Source organism: Scomber japonicus, chromosome 16, assembly GCF_027409825.1.
Source record: "Scomber japonicus isolate fScoJap1 chromosome 16, fScoJap1.pri, whole genome shotgun sequence".
In the NCBI taxonomy this organism is placed as follows: Eukaryota; Metazoa; Chordata; class Actinopteri; order Scombriformes; family Scombridae; genus Scomber; species Scomber japonicus.
Genome location: NC_070593.1, coordinates 25,293,083 through 25,309,359, shown reverse-complemented (window position 1 = coordinate 25,309,359; position 16,277 = coordinate 25,293,083). Strand labels below are relative to the sequence as shown.

General features: G+C 42.2%; 1 protein-coding gene across 1 annotated transcript in view; it reads right to left on the bottom strand.

The window, feature by feature from the left end:
- The window catches only part of kif6 (kinesin family member 6), a 57,216-nt gene that overhangs the window by 34,741 nt on the left and 6,198 nt on the right, over positions 1 to 16,277 (bottom strand). The window contains exons 4-9 of the mRNA XM_053335203.1: positions 14,685 to 14,832; positions 14,478 to 14,587; positions 12,603 to 12,732; positions 9,029 to 9,235; positions 8,184 to 8,327; positions 7,044 to 7,130 (exon numbers count right to left, since the gene is read on the bottom strand). Coding sequence (XP_053191178.1) covers positions 7,044 to 7,130; positions 8,184 to 8,327; positions 9,029 to 9,235; positions 12,603 to 12,732; positions 14,478 to 14,587; positions 14,685 to 14,832 — 826 coding nt within the window. The remainder of the gene's footprint in view (positions 1 to 7,043; positions 7,131 to 8,183; positions 8,328 to 9,028; positions 9,236 to 12,602; positions 12,733 to 14,477; positions 14,588 to 14,684; positions 14,833 to 16,277) is intronic.

The following is a 16,277-nucleotide window of genomic DNA, read 5'->3' as shown; positions in this document are numbered from 1 at the left end:
ATAGTACGCCTTTTAAAACACATTTTCACATACAGTTCAAAACAAAGACACACACACACACACACACACACACACACACACACACACAGGCACACAGTCAGAGGCTATTTTGCTGCTGCCAGCCGATGAGACAATCCTTCTGAAAATGATCTTGCGGCTTATCTTGCTGATGCATTTTGAGGACAAACTTAAGTGATTCCAGACAAGTCGATGCTCCAGTGAGAAAATGCAGGAAACGAAACATAAAATAGCATTAAACAGCTACGGTGGCAAAAAAAAAAAAAAAAAAAAAAGAACACATAAAACCTTCTGCTCCTGTCTGTCCGCACGTGTTTGGTTGAGGCCGTGCACACTGAGCCAACGGACTGGTTGCTGTTAGTAACCGCTGTCCAGCTCCAGTTACTGTATATATATATATAAAAAAAGCTAAATATCTCACCAAGCTCAGACATAGCTTTTTAAATAAGTACTTAGATAGCCATCTTTGCATTAACTGAAGAATGCATACTGATGTCAAAAGTGATGAAGGAGAGACAATATGACGGGATTGGGATGTTGTTTCAGCCTAAGGCCTGAGGCATTCCTCCACTGATTAATACTGACAGGAATACATTTCTTAATCTGTGTATCCTAGGTATTGTATTATCTACCTGCTGACCACAAATGGGCAGAATATATGACAAAAAGCTATTTAAGGTATGAGAGAAACAAAATCCAGGCCTCGGCCTCTGTGACACATAACCTTTAATCTTTGGAGATAAGCGTGTGGTGCCTTGCATACAGAGGTCAGTCTAACTGACCCTGTGTCAGTCTAAGGAGGGATTAGCGGGCGTCTACCTACCCAGCACCCAAAGGATTAGGGAGTTCAGATCATAAATGAAATAGCGTTAAATCCTGACAATATAGCTCTTCTGATGGCACAGAGCTCTTTCATATTAGTATCTTGGCTTTGCTGTGTTCTAACACTCTATTCACTATGAGATGTGTACAATTCAGATTGACTAATCAGTTGAATGTTTGTTTGACTTACTGAAAGATGAGATGCCAAGTTGTAAAGAATAATGGAATTTGACTTTATTTGTGTTGAGCACTGCTACACCACATCACTGAGTGTTTTTCATATTTCATTCTTTGTTGTTGATACAACAGACCTATTCTAAATCACCTGCTCCTCCTCTCCACTCACCTGCTCATCCCGTTCCATCTCGTTCCCTATCCTCTCATTAGTTTCCTACTATATATATATATATATATATATATATATATACACCAGTCAGTTTCTAATTCTTGTCTGCCAGATAGTCTTTGTGCCATGTGCCTTAGCGTTCCAGCGCTATGTTCCTTGCCTTTCTGTTTCATGTTTTGGACCTTGCCTGTGTTTTTTGGATTCTGCCTCAGCTCACAAGGAAAGGCTCACCAGTAATTCAGAGAGTGCTGTTGGACCAGGCCTCAACCAGTAATCCACGTACAGTTCCTCCTGGATGGCCTCACAACACCATGTCCGTCTTCATCAACTCGGGTAGGTGCCAACTTTCTGGATTCCCAGTTGGCTCATCAATTCAACATGCCACAGAAACCAGGAGTCCCCCGTTCAGGCCAGGAATCTTGACAGCCACTTCATCCTCGCCACAAGTACGCTTGTCAGGTAACCATCATGAGATAGTTATTCCATTTAATTCATGCCCCTCAATTTCCAGTAATTCTTGAGTTACCCCCTGGCTATTTAAACACAATCCCCCCATTGACTGGGCTAGTTGAGTGATTTTAGGCTGGAGTGAGCACTGTCATGCTGTCTGCCTGAGAAATGTCTCCTGTCCTCCCTCTCCTTCTGATTTCCCAACCCTGTCTAAAGTTCTGCCTGAATACCTGGATTTAAAGGATCTCTGCTCCTTCCTGGCACCTCTCCTCCCAAGGGTTGGTTCTTCTGCCCGTCATCTTCATAGTGGCAGTCTCTGGTGGATGCATCTTCTCAATGCTTCACCTCTGCCCCCATTCTCACTATACCTGATCCACCCAGGCGTAGTGGAGATGGATGCTTCTGACACAGGGGTGGGGGCCATCCTCTCCGAACACTCAGCAGAGGATCAGAAGGTGCACCCCTGCGCCTTATTCTGTCCAAAGCTGCATAAAGGAATTGACATAGGCATCTGGGAGCTGCTGGCGGTCAAGTTGGCAGTGGAAGAGTGGAGGCACTGGCTCAAAGGGACTGGAACACCCTTTGTGATTTGGACTGATCATAAAAATCTAGAATATACTGTATACTCCCCTTCAAATGGTTGAAGTCTCATTCTGATTTTCCTGCTTCCAGTAAGTGCCCAGATGACCGCCTATTTGTCCCAACTCATTTTAGCTCCCAGGTCTTCCAATTGGGGCACTCCTCTCATCTGGCCTGTCAACCGGGGGTGCAGCGCACCCTGGCACTCCTCCTCAGTGGTTTAGGTGGTCCTCCATGGTTGCTTGTCCCATTTGCTCCCAACCAGTATTCCCATCAAAAGCTGTGCGGGTCTCCTCCAACCTCTGCTTCATCAACCCTGGTACCGTATGGCCCTGGACTTCGTCACTGGTCTGCCCCCCTCTGAAGGTAACACAGTCATCCTGTCTGTTGTTGGACATATCTGCACACTTTATTCCTCTGTCCAAGCTCCCCCTGCCAAAGAGACAGCTGAACTATTGTTATACCCTGTTTTCTGCCTGGACGGCCTCCCCAGACACATTATCTCTGACCAGGAGCCCAAGTTCACCTGTTTTTGGGGTTCCATCTGCAGTCCAATGCCCAAACTGAATTTTAGAACCAGGAGACTCATACCACACCTGGCTCAGGGCCCGCTCTACTCTTCTCTCGACCTCTGAGAAGTATCAATGGCCAGCCAACTCGAGGCACTTCACAGCTCCCTAGTACACACCCAGTCAGCGAGTTTGGCTCTCCATTCAGGACATACCTTTAAGCTTGAAGTCCCAAAAGATGGCTACCAGATTCATTGGCCCATTCCCCATCTCCAAAATCATTAAACCTGCAGCCGTGTGCACCTTCCATGTCCTTTAAGGATCCATCTTACTCCTGCCTGCCTTTCCCACCACTAGTGTCACCTGATCTGCTCCCTCGTCAGCTCCCTACGGTCCATTTCCAATTGCTCTCTGCCAGATTGATTTTGTGCCATGTGCATTAGCTTTCCAGTGTTCTGTTCCTTGCCTGCCTGTTTTGATCCTGATCGTGTTCTGGACCTTGCCTGTGTTTTTTGGATTCTGCCTCAGCCCGACCCTTTGTACTTTGCCTGCTTGGATTTTTGTATCCTTGTTTTTCTAAGGAAAGACTCTTTACTTTTACATCTGCCTCCTAAGTTGTGCTCTTGGGGCCCTTTTTCTGAGACATGTGACATTAAATGTGAAAGGAGCCACTATCTAACAGACAGCTGATGTTGGCTGATGAGAGTAATTAAACCTGCAGCTTGAGTTCTGCAGGAAAAAAGAGGAATTTGTTTCAAGAAGAAATAGGCTCTTTCTAAATTGTATCTAAATAGACCTGTAATTACATGTTAATGATAGGGCAAATAGGTCAACACCAAAATCAATGGATGTTGTATTTGTTGGAGTAAGCCAGACAAGTTGTAGTAAAAAAAAGAAAAACTGCAGAAATCACACCACAAAACAAACTAAACCAACTAAAAAAAACAAATGGCAATTGTTCTTTTTCTCATATGACCCACTACTTTCTTCAGGATGATTTCCACTTAACCATCACCACTAGATTTGACCACACCACAAAATACTAAAGCAGTCTGCAAGACTGCTGACAATTATGTCAGTGGCAGAAAGCAAATACAACAGAAAATGGCGACTGTGTGCCACAGTCACACAGTGACACCCTAACACAAGGTTGCCAGGGAGCCAAAGGCCAGAGAAAGCTAAATCGCGGTCAAAGGTCAGACTGAGTGAGCTAACTTAGCAATGCATTGCCACTTCTGGCAAGCATACCCTGTACCTGAAAAAAATGTCAGTCCTACGAGTCAGACATTGTAAACTCAAGATGTTCTTGAGAAGAAACAGACCTGCAGTGTGGTTTTGGGTAAGTGCCACTTAGCTAAATGAAAATTTCACCCCTAATCCACCCTGTATCGTATGTTTTAACATTGAATATCACAGCTGACCATCCTCCACCAGAGCCGCTCCCTGTATCTCTTTTTTGGAACCTATGGTCTGATGTAATACTCCCAGCTGCATCCTCAAAGGCTGACCGCCAATTGTTGGTCAGCGGAATAAGTGGCAGTCTATTTCAGAGTCCTGAACCCACATTGGTACCACAGCACCAGGGCAGGCTTCCACACACTGAATAAAAACTGACTCAGAACACGTGACTGATGATGTCAACATATCCTATGGAAACCCATGTCAGTGTAACATGGCAACAAGCAGATTTTTAAGGTAGCGCAACTTTTCAGACTCAAATTAATTTCTTATGACAAAAATGTTACAGAATTAACCCAGAAACATTAAACTGACTTGTACAAGAAGTATTAACTTTAAATTTAACCTCTTCTTGAAAAACACTGACCATCCAGAAACCACCCAAAATAAACTGTAAGCACTGCAGTATAACCGCAGGTTACACCTTAAATGCATGTAGTGTGCTACTCACAAACATGCTGCAATTATGGGGCCCCTTTTTATATAGGAGGGAGAAATGTTTTCCCACTCACCTAAACATGGGCTATGTCTTTTATTTAGCACAACAAAATGATAACACATGGTCTGTGTTCTGTGCATGGCACCATAAAGCATTTTAGACTAAGACAAGGAACATTGCCCTGCAGTACACCATTACACTACAATTACAACTGTCCCTCTACCCTAATGAATGCAAGCAGCTTAGAAGAGACAGATGAGGGGACTCAGGGAGACCAACCACCCGCAGGAATTTTCACTCCTGCTTCCCAAACATGTCTCTCTGGTGGGCTATAAGCAGGCTTCTGTTTGACTCACAGGTATGTGCTAATCAGAGCAGGCTTCTCAAGCAACATGATGTGTGTATCCTTAAGTGAATGGAAGGTCTCAGGTTCAGGAGGGTCACTCAGCCTCCTATTAACCTCTGCCCAACTGCATAAAAACACCTTTAGATCAACTTTTTTGACCCTTTAAGAATTACAGAGAGAAGTTTGATGGTAATGCAGCTCAACTCAATCTAAGCACACAAAGACTTTTACAGATACTGTGCTATAGTGAGGTGGTGAAAACATCTTGGAAGATGTAGATAACTGTATCTTCCAGAATGAGTATGGTCTAAATGGAGGATTAAGACTGACCTTAGCACTCTTAGAGGAACCAACAGAACCAACCTTATATGGTTAGGTCACTGTGGTCGACTTCATGATGATCACAGGTCATTTCAACACCTCATTCTTTACCCATCCGCAAGAGACTTGTAAAGTGCTTTGTCCGGTCTGGCTGCATGATTTCCTGCTATTCAGACTTTGAATAATTGCATTTTGTAGCCTGTAGGCTACAGTATAGGACCATTAAGGCAGTGTGTGGTCTGAACGAAGTACCAAACACTGACTGCAAGATTGTGAAAAGCAAACTCCAGGTTTCAAATCAATTACCACAGCCAGCAAGTCAAATAGACAGTGTGCCTTCAGATGGGGCAGGCAAAAAACAGGAGTCTGAGTGTCACCTCAAACCACAAAAAATGACATCATTCTAATCTGCAATCTGCACTGTTGGCTTTCGCTTTTTTCTCAGTAACTCGGGGGAAAGAAGAGAGAGAGAGAGAGAGAGAGAGAGAGAGAGAGAGAGAGAGAGAGAGAGAGAGAGATAGGAGGAGAGACAGAGAGACGAGAGCAACGAAACAAAATGAGAAACACACTGAAGAGCCATAAACGGAGACAAGAAGTTTGCCCATGGGGTTTGGGTTTGCCTGGAGCTGTAACTGTGCCGGACCCAACTGGGAGCAGCCAGACACTGTCACAATTACTGGGCCCGGCCGCAGACTCTCTTAAAAATACCTCTGTAGGGTTTGCAAGTGGCCAGCCAAGTCTCAGTAGCAGTAATACAGTAGCAGTTGATCCCGAGGCAGATCTGGGTGGGAGGAGAGGAAGCTGTGATGACTCACTACTGTATATCCCCCAAGGGGCCTTTTCAACAACTACCAGGTCTGCTTCCTGGCACATTACAATAAGGGAAGGTGAGGCGAGTATTCTACAGGGAGAAAGTGAAGAAAGGGAAACCTTAACCTATTAATAATATCTCATGTAATTTTATATTGCATATTCCATGATTTATACATATACTGTCAGTAACAAAAGGCAGGTATAGGATGTATGTGTGAGGTCTATGTAAAAATATGCTGAGTGGACTATGGAACCAGAACCACAACAATCCAATCTCACCAAAACCTTTCTCTGCTCTGCATCTCCTTCTTTGGCTTCTACTTTAAGTTACTAAAATAAAATGCAATCATTGAATAGATACTAAATAAGATTAACAGACTGCCCACACTCATTTTAAAAATGTCTCGTATTTTTATATCTACAACATCTGGGCAGGAATTGTTGTATGCGTGCAGTTCAAGCTTGCTTGCATGTTTGTATGTAAGAGACGTATATACACACACCGGTCTCCAGCTGGATGTTTTCTCAAGACGCTGTGAGATACTGGGATAAAATATGCCATAACAGAAACGGAGGCATGTAAACAAAACAGCACGAGAATGCAAACAGGACCCGTGAGCAGTCTAAATATCACAAGACGGACAGGCATCCACGTGTTGAAGGTGGAAAATTTCTTCTTTCAGGATGACTGTCTGATGCTGGAAAAACTAATTAGGTATTGGAAACCTAAAGAGGACACATGGTGGATTACGCTTAGTTACATTTAGAAGCTGGATCCTCGCTGCAACTCAATCGCTGATCAATTTAAGGTTTGGATGCGATGAGGAGGGTCTGGCCGTAGTGAAATAGTACATTAAGTCATGCTGCTGTGGTGTGATTGTGTGGCTTAGCTATGGTATTTGTAGTGACTGGTGAAGTACTGCGAGTGTGTGGCTGTCTCACCAGAGCAGGATCCAGTTCTTCATTCAGTATCGCCTCATTCTTGATGACAGCTACGCGCTGTGCAAAGCGACACGTAGAGATGGACTCCTGAAGGGGATAGTTTTTAATGAAATAAACAAATAAACAGCTCTCACACTGCAAGGCTCCAATATCCAATAACTATTTATTGCACTGAGGTGACGTTTCAAGCACTATTGCTCTTCAATCATAGACATATTGTGTAGATGTACATACACACAACCTTTTTGTGACTCCTGAAACCCACTACTTGCCAGTTATATCCTTCATATAATTGTCATCTAGGCTTTATTTTTATATTTCTCTCTTGGTTTCTTCTTTTTAGTCTTCATGCTGTTGGTCTTTGGTTATTTCTACATATATCTCTATACATACTGTTTTTTTCTGGAGTGATTTATTGGGTATTACTGTTACTTCATTAAGTCAGAACTGTATATTTTGTTTACATATAATATATTTTGGCATATATATATAAAAATTCTGCTTAGTGTTATCTTATACCTTTGAATTCTAAACTGTATGTATGTGAATCTGTGTACACTACATAATAAATGTATGTGCGTATGTATTTATGGATGTATATAGTTTTGCCTATACTATTTCTATGCCTCATTAGAAACTCAGGTCAAATGACTATATCATGTGACTAGTAGCATGTACTGTATATATTTCAGATGGCGTCATGCTTTGTCACTTGAGTCTGATGAAGAGCAGTGGTGCTCGAAATGTCACCCTGGTGCAATAAATTAAAAGTGGACATTGGAGCCGTGCAGTTAATGGGATTATTTCTACATTTGCTCACTTTCAGCCCACCACCTGTTCTCTTTGGTGTTGATGTACATGTGTGCATACTCCTATCTTTTTAGTAAAAAAAATCTGCATAGCTTTCATTCATTTCATGAAGCAGTAAATACTGTATGACACTCCAAGTAAGCATTTTATCTCTTTAAAAATGTGGTTTAAATAACTGGAAAACACAGATGAGCTTTCAAGAGAGCTAAAATATTTATATTTACTGACACAGAGTGGGTAGCTAGCAAGGCCAAGGAGACTATAACACTTCAAAAACTTGAAATCTGACAGAATACTGTGTATGAACACGGCTTGTACAAATATCCTTACATCAAGATTCCTCTTGTCAACTGCCATAGTGGCGATCATGGTGGTCATGCAGTTGCCCCCAAGGCTGTCCCTCAGAACAGAGGTCAGCATGGAGTTCCTGTAAGGAATATGGGTGCGATTCTTCTCTGACAACGCTATGATCACCTAACAAAGAGAGAAGGGAGGAAGGGAGAGCTAACATGAAAATGAAGACAGTGATGGAGGTAGCTTATAAAATGCCTGATTGTAACATAATGACTGAGAGAAAATGTTATTAGTCCAACAGAGTGCCTCAGGACGGTGATTAATCTGGTGTCTGACATAAAATTAATTATGATGAACTATTAGTAGATAGAACAAATTAAGTGGCCAGAATCAGCAGGATATAGGGTTTTTTTCTTGTGGTGGAAGGCATTAAAATCTCCCTCAGGTCCCCCTCCACTTAAAAATATATTTTGCTTATTATTACTTCTCCTGGATGTTTGACCTCCACTGTGGAGAATGATGTATATATGAAATCCACCAAATCTGAGTTCAAGACGTGTACCAACCAGCATGATTGGTGACATCACAACTAGTCTGGAGCCAGTTTTGTCCAAATATGCAGCTTGTGTGATGTGGAAACTTGAAGCCTTCAGTACATATACACTGAGAATGGACTTTACAGTGAAGTAGGAGACATCAGTTCAACTTTTGAAATGAAAAATATTTGCATTTTGATCATTTCTGCAATTTTTAATGAGGGAGAATGAGAATGTCTAAAAACTATAAAATTGCTGTACCAAATCTTAAACAGTAAAAATGTATTCTATGCCAAAATGTATTTCATTATTTACATCAAATACATTTTGTAGAATTGCTGCTACCTGCTCCAAGTAGTGGAGGGAGAGGTTGATGTACTTGGCCTCAGTGAGCAGCTGCCCATTCAGGCCAGTCTTGCTAACTCTATCCGATCCAGCCAGGTCCACCAGGTGGAGCTTGGAGCGCCTCAAGGTGGCCGAGCCCGGCTCTCGTCTGCACAAGTGCACGGTGAAAATGCAGTGGGAGCGTGTGGATGCCTGGTTCATGGGAGTCTGGAGATGAGAGGAAGAAGTAGAGTAGAGTTGTAAGAACATCATGCATTACATTGAATCTTCTGAAAACATTGGTTCATATGTGGTGGACACAAAAAAAAAGAAAGAGGAAATTCTATCCCCCCCTCATCTGTGGTGCTTTCCATATTCAAACAACAAAAAAAACATGTTTCCTTTGATTCTTATTTTTTCTTGCTCCCGCTGGTTTGAAGATCAAAGCCGCGCCATGTGTAACCGATGAACAGTAAACACATGGCGGCAGCTTTACAAAAGCTGAGGTTGGATTTTCAGATGGTCACTACAACAGTCGAAGTCAGGTTGAGACCAGGAGGAGACAAAAATAGATTGTGAGTCACTCTGCACAAACAAGCTTTATTAACTAGAGGAGGACGGGTTACTCATGGGGTCCACGCCGAGAGAATAAACAGAGGAAATGGATATTCACAGGAGTAGTGCTGATGATAGGCTTCTTCTTGTTTTCTTTTGTTTGTGCCGTAGCCTGCAGGACGCTGAAGACACATGAAGATGGTTCTAAATAAAAGATCTTAATTAGAAAGGAGGGGTTATCTTGACCTGGATTAGCCTCTGATCAAAGCTAAGATTCTTTCTCTTTTGTGGAACCGGCTATGGTTCACTGATGTAAGCTATGGACGTGGCTCTTTTTTTCCCCCTCTCTGCTTGAAAACATCATCATAGACATTCCAGGTCACTCATTCCCAAAAGGTGGTCTGACCCTGACTTGTTGTTGGCGTAAATGTGCCAACACCTGCCTGTTAGGATTGTGACAGCTCATGACATATCTTTCACTATCTTAAACCGCCGCTGTCATCTCTTTTCCTCGGTCCGAATTCCCTTCACTCTGCACACATCCACGTTGGCTCCACAGGGTATCCCTCAAAGTAATATGAAACAGCTCTCTGATGTTGACAACAGCTCATGTACTTAATATGATTGGACTAACGGTCAAGGTTAGGGAGGGTGCTCGCTGAACACTCAATTTGAGAGGTTTTGTCATCAACACCAACCAAATAATGGTCAAATCTTATCTTAAAGTGGCCTGTACAGACACACATTTACTGTAAATGTGTTGGATTTTATCACCCATTCATCTTCACTCAATCTGCAAACTTGACTCTGTTCCTTTCAACTTGAACTAGTATCTGCTGGTATAACTTCTTGGTATGTGTTACAATGAGGCACAATTTAAAGCTTGCAATAAAAACACCGCATGAAAAGCAGTGTAAATATATTTTATAGCTTTAAACATAACCTGCTCAAGTGTCAGTTTTTCCTTTCACATTAAAACAAAAAATCCATGTCGTACTACGTGCCAGAATGTATGCAATGCATTAAAAATAATCACAGCTCATTACCTGACACGGCCTCTATTTAAATGCAGGCAACAAGTGAATACGCTGCCATATACAGTAAGTGGCTGTTAATGCGTGTACTACAGTGGATATTGATATCAGCACTTGTGGATGACAGTTAAAAGTCTTAAAATACACTGGGAGCAGCTGCACATAGATTAGAAGTGACTGTTGGCTCTTATCTCTGAGTGCTATTGTACTTTTCTACCATGGCTTTTTTTTTTTTTTATCAAGACTGAGCACCAGTTCTGTTTGGGTAAGACTGTGAGATGTGCGCACAGTGTACACCATAATAATAACCATAACCATAATATAACATTTTAATATTACCAGATGTCATATAAATGTTTCTTTAGGAGTCCTGGAACAACCCGATAAGTTGATGACAGGAGCATATTGAGTACAGGCTGTGTGTCTACAGAGGAAACACTGGTACATTGAAATATGTCCTTGCAAAAGCAGCATGACAATGCAACCTTGTCATTTCCATTACTCTCCTGTGTTCTAAATTGACCACATGTTGATCTTACATGCACCACATGTTGACCACACACAATGCTACAGCAGGTCAGCAAAAATCTAGTACGACAAAGCCTGAAATATGGAGAGAACACTGTTTAAGTTTAAGTGAGCAGTCTCATTTGGACCACCATGCAATGCACCCCACTCCCCCCCCTAAGGTGAGGTAAAGAGGCAGATAGGATGTAGAAATAAGGGGGAAGAGGTCCAGACCCTTCATCCCCACATGTGAAGAGAAGTGAAACAGGGACACAGAGAAAAAGACCAGATGAGAGAAAATGTTTCCTGATGAGTTTGAAGCGAGGGGTGAGGAGCTGAGAAGGTGAATTTGACTTGCTCGTCCAATAAAACTGTTGCGGGGGATTGCCAAGTCTCAAAACGAATGAGCTCATGGTCTGTTGAGTGTGGCGCGAATGGATGTGTCATCTTTCATCCACATGGCTGGGAGCAAGAGAAGAAAGAAAGCATTACTGTTAACTTTATTGGAAGCCTATGTGGAGCCAAGACTTCTGGGATGATTCTGGCAGTGATGAATTGAGTATGTTGATGGTTCTTTGTTTGCTCCGAGCTCAAGAGAAAATTTTCTTGTGAAGAGGTCCCGGCGAGGACGGCTTAACAAAAGTGTCTTGTGTGGGCGGATTGTGCAGGGGACTCCCCAATGAACTGTGCAACTCCTCCACCGCTTGATCACTGATGTAGCAACTAAAAATGTGTTTCCACTGACAAATTCCCCCAAGTTACACAAAAATGGACACTGGGAGTTTACCCTTGAGGCAAATGAACACAAATAAAACATTGTTTCGCTAATGTTGGGTGGAATATGTGTAATACTTGCATTGGTAGGGTTATAGAAGATGCATTTTCATATACAATACAAAAGTAACATGACAGGATACCAAGCTTTAGAGGTATTCCATCTCAGATCCCATAACAATTTTTTTGGATCGGTTTTTGTATCATGAAAGAATACCGACCACATCAAAACACTGACTTTGGATTACTCGTCAGAAATTAAACGCAACGTCTCTGAAAAACCTGATTACCCAGCTCACTTTTACTGTCTGTTATTTACTTACAAGCTAGCAACGTAAGTAAACAAGGTGAGATCAGCTCTTTGCTTTAAAACCTCAGGTTGCATAGCAAGAGCTGACCCACCACATGTCTCATCGGCATGGGGAGTCTGGGTGTCTGAGTGTAGAAAGGAACCACCACAACATAAACAGAAATTACAGAGAGAATGTTTGGTTTTACTGGGGAAAAACATGGTAAAAAGGGACCACAGGGGACCAAAATAATATTTTAGAAGTTTAGAAGGTAGGCTTTAGAATGCATAATACATTTGTGGACACAAAAACAAAAACTTTTATGCCACTTACTCTGGGAGTGTCCAAGATTTTTCCCGCATGCACTGGCATGTATCTTTAATTTGTGTTAGTAGGGTATCCCTTTGGAAGCCCACATTCCCCCTGTTTTCTTACCTCTGCAATCATACGATTGGTGTCACCCAGAAAGAGCAAATTCAGAGCTTCTTCTTCGTTTGCCGACTGCTGCAGCGACAGGTTCCTGAGATGAATGTTCTGGTCCGGATCCTCCATGATCATTACTTTTCTGGCAAAACAAAAAAAAATAAATGTTAAAAAGGAATTTCCAGCATAGTTGAAACTACTTGAAATTATGAATAAAAAATGACACAGCGGGACAAATCCAGTCAAAAACCCAAATAATCCAACACTGAAGCAATTACGAGGAAACGAATTATGTCAGTTATGTCATTTCCCTCCCATTGCTTTGCCCTATCTCGGTGCCGAATCCAAACAAACCACATCTGCAAGTCAGTGTGGGCTGCGACCCACTTTGACACATGTGCTGTATCGGGTGGGGGGGGGGGTTATATCTTGATCTTGAACACAAAGGTCTTGCTTTTAAAAACAAACAGGTGATTGGTTCTTGCCCCCTTTAGGAATTCAGAAACATAATGTGCTTGAACAGATGAGGCTCAAAGGACTCCTGTGATCTTGCCACATCATTTCCATCACGCCACCAGGGTTGTAACATTACAGCTACCGAATTAAGATGTCAAAGAGGGCTAAATGACTTGAGAACACATGTAGGTAATTATGTTAACACATGTGGGTAATTGGGGCAGTTTGATAAAACAGTATCAATCTTAATGTGATTAAAGGGCTGTAAACTGGCAGGATTATTTTCCTAAACAGCTCCACCGACCCTTGATAGAATTTGATCGTTGAATTTTTATACAAATGTAAAAAATGACTTTTTTGGGCCAACCTGTCATTTAAAGGGTGGAATGCTAGATGCGTGGTGGAAATAATGCACAGACGCAGGGAAGAAAAAGTAAAACAAGCACTGAAAGAATGATACAAAGACGAGAAGGGGTAGGCAGTGAAAGAGAGAAGCAGACCAACAGTAAAAGAGAGAAATTTGTCAGTGCCACAGCTTCTCCTTGAATCAGCAAGTGTGGCCGCAGCATGGTTAACGACGGGCACTGTCTATTTCCAGAAGACTGTGATTTGTGGGTATCTAAACTTTGAGCAGAATCCTCTAGGAAAGGAGAGAAGAGCCTTAAATGGAACTGGTACAAGAAAATACAGGACAAACACCGAAATGATGTACCGAGATGCACAATGTCGTGCCTGCAAGTCCGAAGTCTCCTCTGAGATGAATGTGAAGTATTGGGCATGACAAAAAAAGGCAAAAGCAAAATAAAATCATAGACAGACAAAGCTCCAGACAGATGGAATTTGTAATAATAAAAAGAAACCAAACAAAGAAGAAAGGACACAGGATGAAACAGGATGAGCAGTGAGAAAAAGAGACAGTTGCAAAAACAGGGGCAAGTCAGAGAGGGGAGCAACAAAAGAGAACAAGGAACGAGTGAAAGAGAGACAGCTGTACTCAAAAAAGAAATTCCCTCAGACTAGCAGCAGCAGCGACGAGCTATGAAAAACCATTTCTCCACATGACCCTCTCGCTCTCCACTCCAGTGGCAGCGTCTGCCACCAGGTTGACCGCATCCATTGCTGTCCCACAGTCTCATTATGTCAGTTGGCAGTTCATAGTGGGGTGGTAAATACTAGAGTCTCCATATTTCACCACACTGTGACTCCAGGCCAGGCTGACAAATGGCTATTCAGGAATAAGGCTCAGCTAAACCCACAGTGCTAAGGAGAATAATGGAACTAGTGGTTATCTGTCTTTTCAACTTTAAAAGAAGTTTACCAGTCGTTCATGAGTTCCTGATGAACTTCCTGATGGACTAGCCTAATGGTCAGCATTGTTCAATGTAACGAGATGTCTGTGGGCATCAAAAAGTTAAGAAAGGCAGCACTGACGGTAGATCCTCCAGTCGAGATGCTTCATGACGGGAATCCAGAAGGTCATATCCGGTCTCGTTGTAGAGCTCCAGGTAGGAGATGTGGGTGCTATAAACCACACCGCTGTCCTGTCAAGAAAAAATATACTATGTTACGAGTTCAAATTAAACTCGCAGTATTTGACATTTGTTAGTCATGTAATAATAATAACAATGATGTGCTGACCTGGCTGAAGCACTCATAGAGATAAGATAGCGTGCGAGGAATAATTCCACGGTCACTGTAGCGCTCGGCCCCACCTGTGATGGTGAAGGTCTTCCCGCTGCCCGTCTGGCCATAGGCAAAAATGGTGCCATTAAAGCCAGCCAATACACTGCAGACACACACACACACACACACACACACACACACACACACACACACACACACACACACACACACACACACACACAGAATGGATACTGAGAAACCCTTCTGGGCTTGGTATTTGCAGTTAAATTGAACTTTGTGATTGAATAATTAATGTAAAGCCAAACATATTTATTAAAAGTCTAGTGTATATTTTCACAAAACCTCTCACAGTGCAATCATTAGGCTTGTTAAACCATTAGGAACATGAGCTCATGTTCCTACTGTAATCTCATCAGTAAAGGAAACTTGCACTGTTAGTGTAGTGACTGTCCGACACTTTCACTGTCGCTACTGCCTGCTAATTGGAGTAATTGTTTCAACATGTATTCATCAAAAATGACAGGCTATACAATCCTTTGCAGTACTGCATTCATTTTTTGTACCAATGTCCATGTCACGAGATTTTCACATAAAACTTAAACAAATATAACCCACCATACATATATATGAGGACAGTCAAAAACTGTTTGTCTCTTTCCATCAGCATCACCTGTATTCAATGGCATGAACATAAAATAACCTGTGTCCAGCCAGGCCTTTACCATGTTCCCCCTAGTGTTTGGGAAGAACATTACATTTAACCCAAATCAAATACATGACACCTACGGTTATATTAAGTTATCCTTTGATGTAACCTCAAGCTCTTATTACTTTGCTTAACTTGCGTGATTTCCTCCACTTCCAAGAATGCAACAATATTATTCCCATTCTCTTTAATGAGAAACTGTGTCCAAGACCTGGTATATATGACTGGTACTGTAGTTAACTTGCCAAATACATATATGCATATAAGTTCACCAACATTCAGCAACTGCTTCTTCTACAAAATCCAGCATCAATGACAAGAACAGGTGATGACTTTAAAAATGCAGAATGCATCTGTTTTTTATGCTAATGTTACCATATGTGCTTCCTATGACATCAGCATATTAATTTGCAAGAGTGCAAGAGACTGTCAACTATACCCCGAAGCAGACACCAAAAAGTCTGAGTGAATTGAATGTGACACTGTAAATCCACAGGAAAAGATGGCAGTGAGTGGTGAACTGCAATGGCGACAGACATCTGCCGTCGAGGGAGGAATGTCTCTGAGTATGAGTGAAGGAAAGGGCCCAGACCCACTCAACTAGGCAGGGCCCGGTAAATTTTGGTTTGGCACTGAACTGTCCTAGTGCACGTGCGCAGGGCCATGGAAACCAATGGAATCTAGTTCTGTTTGAATGAAATGAACATCTGAATTGATGGTACTCATATGAGGTAGCAACAACTGGCATTAAAAGGCTCTTTACGATATTTTTGGAAACAAACCAGGAAGAAATAGTAAAATGACAGAGGGGCCTCTGACACACAAGCCTGGATCAAAGGTGAGGACAAACCCTTTGCTCTCCCACTCTCCGGTTGCGAAGG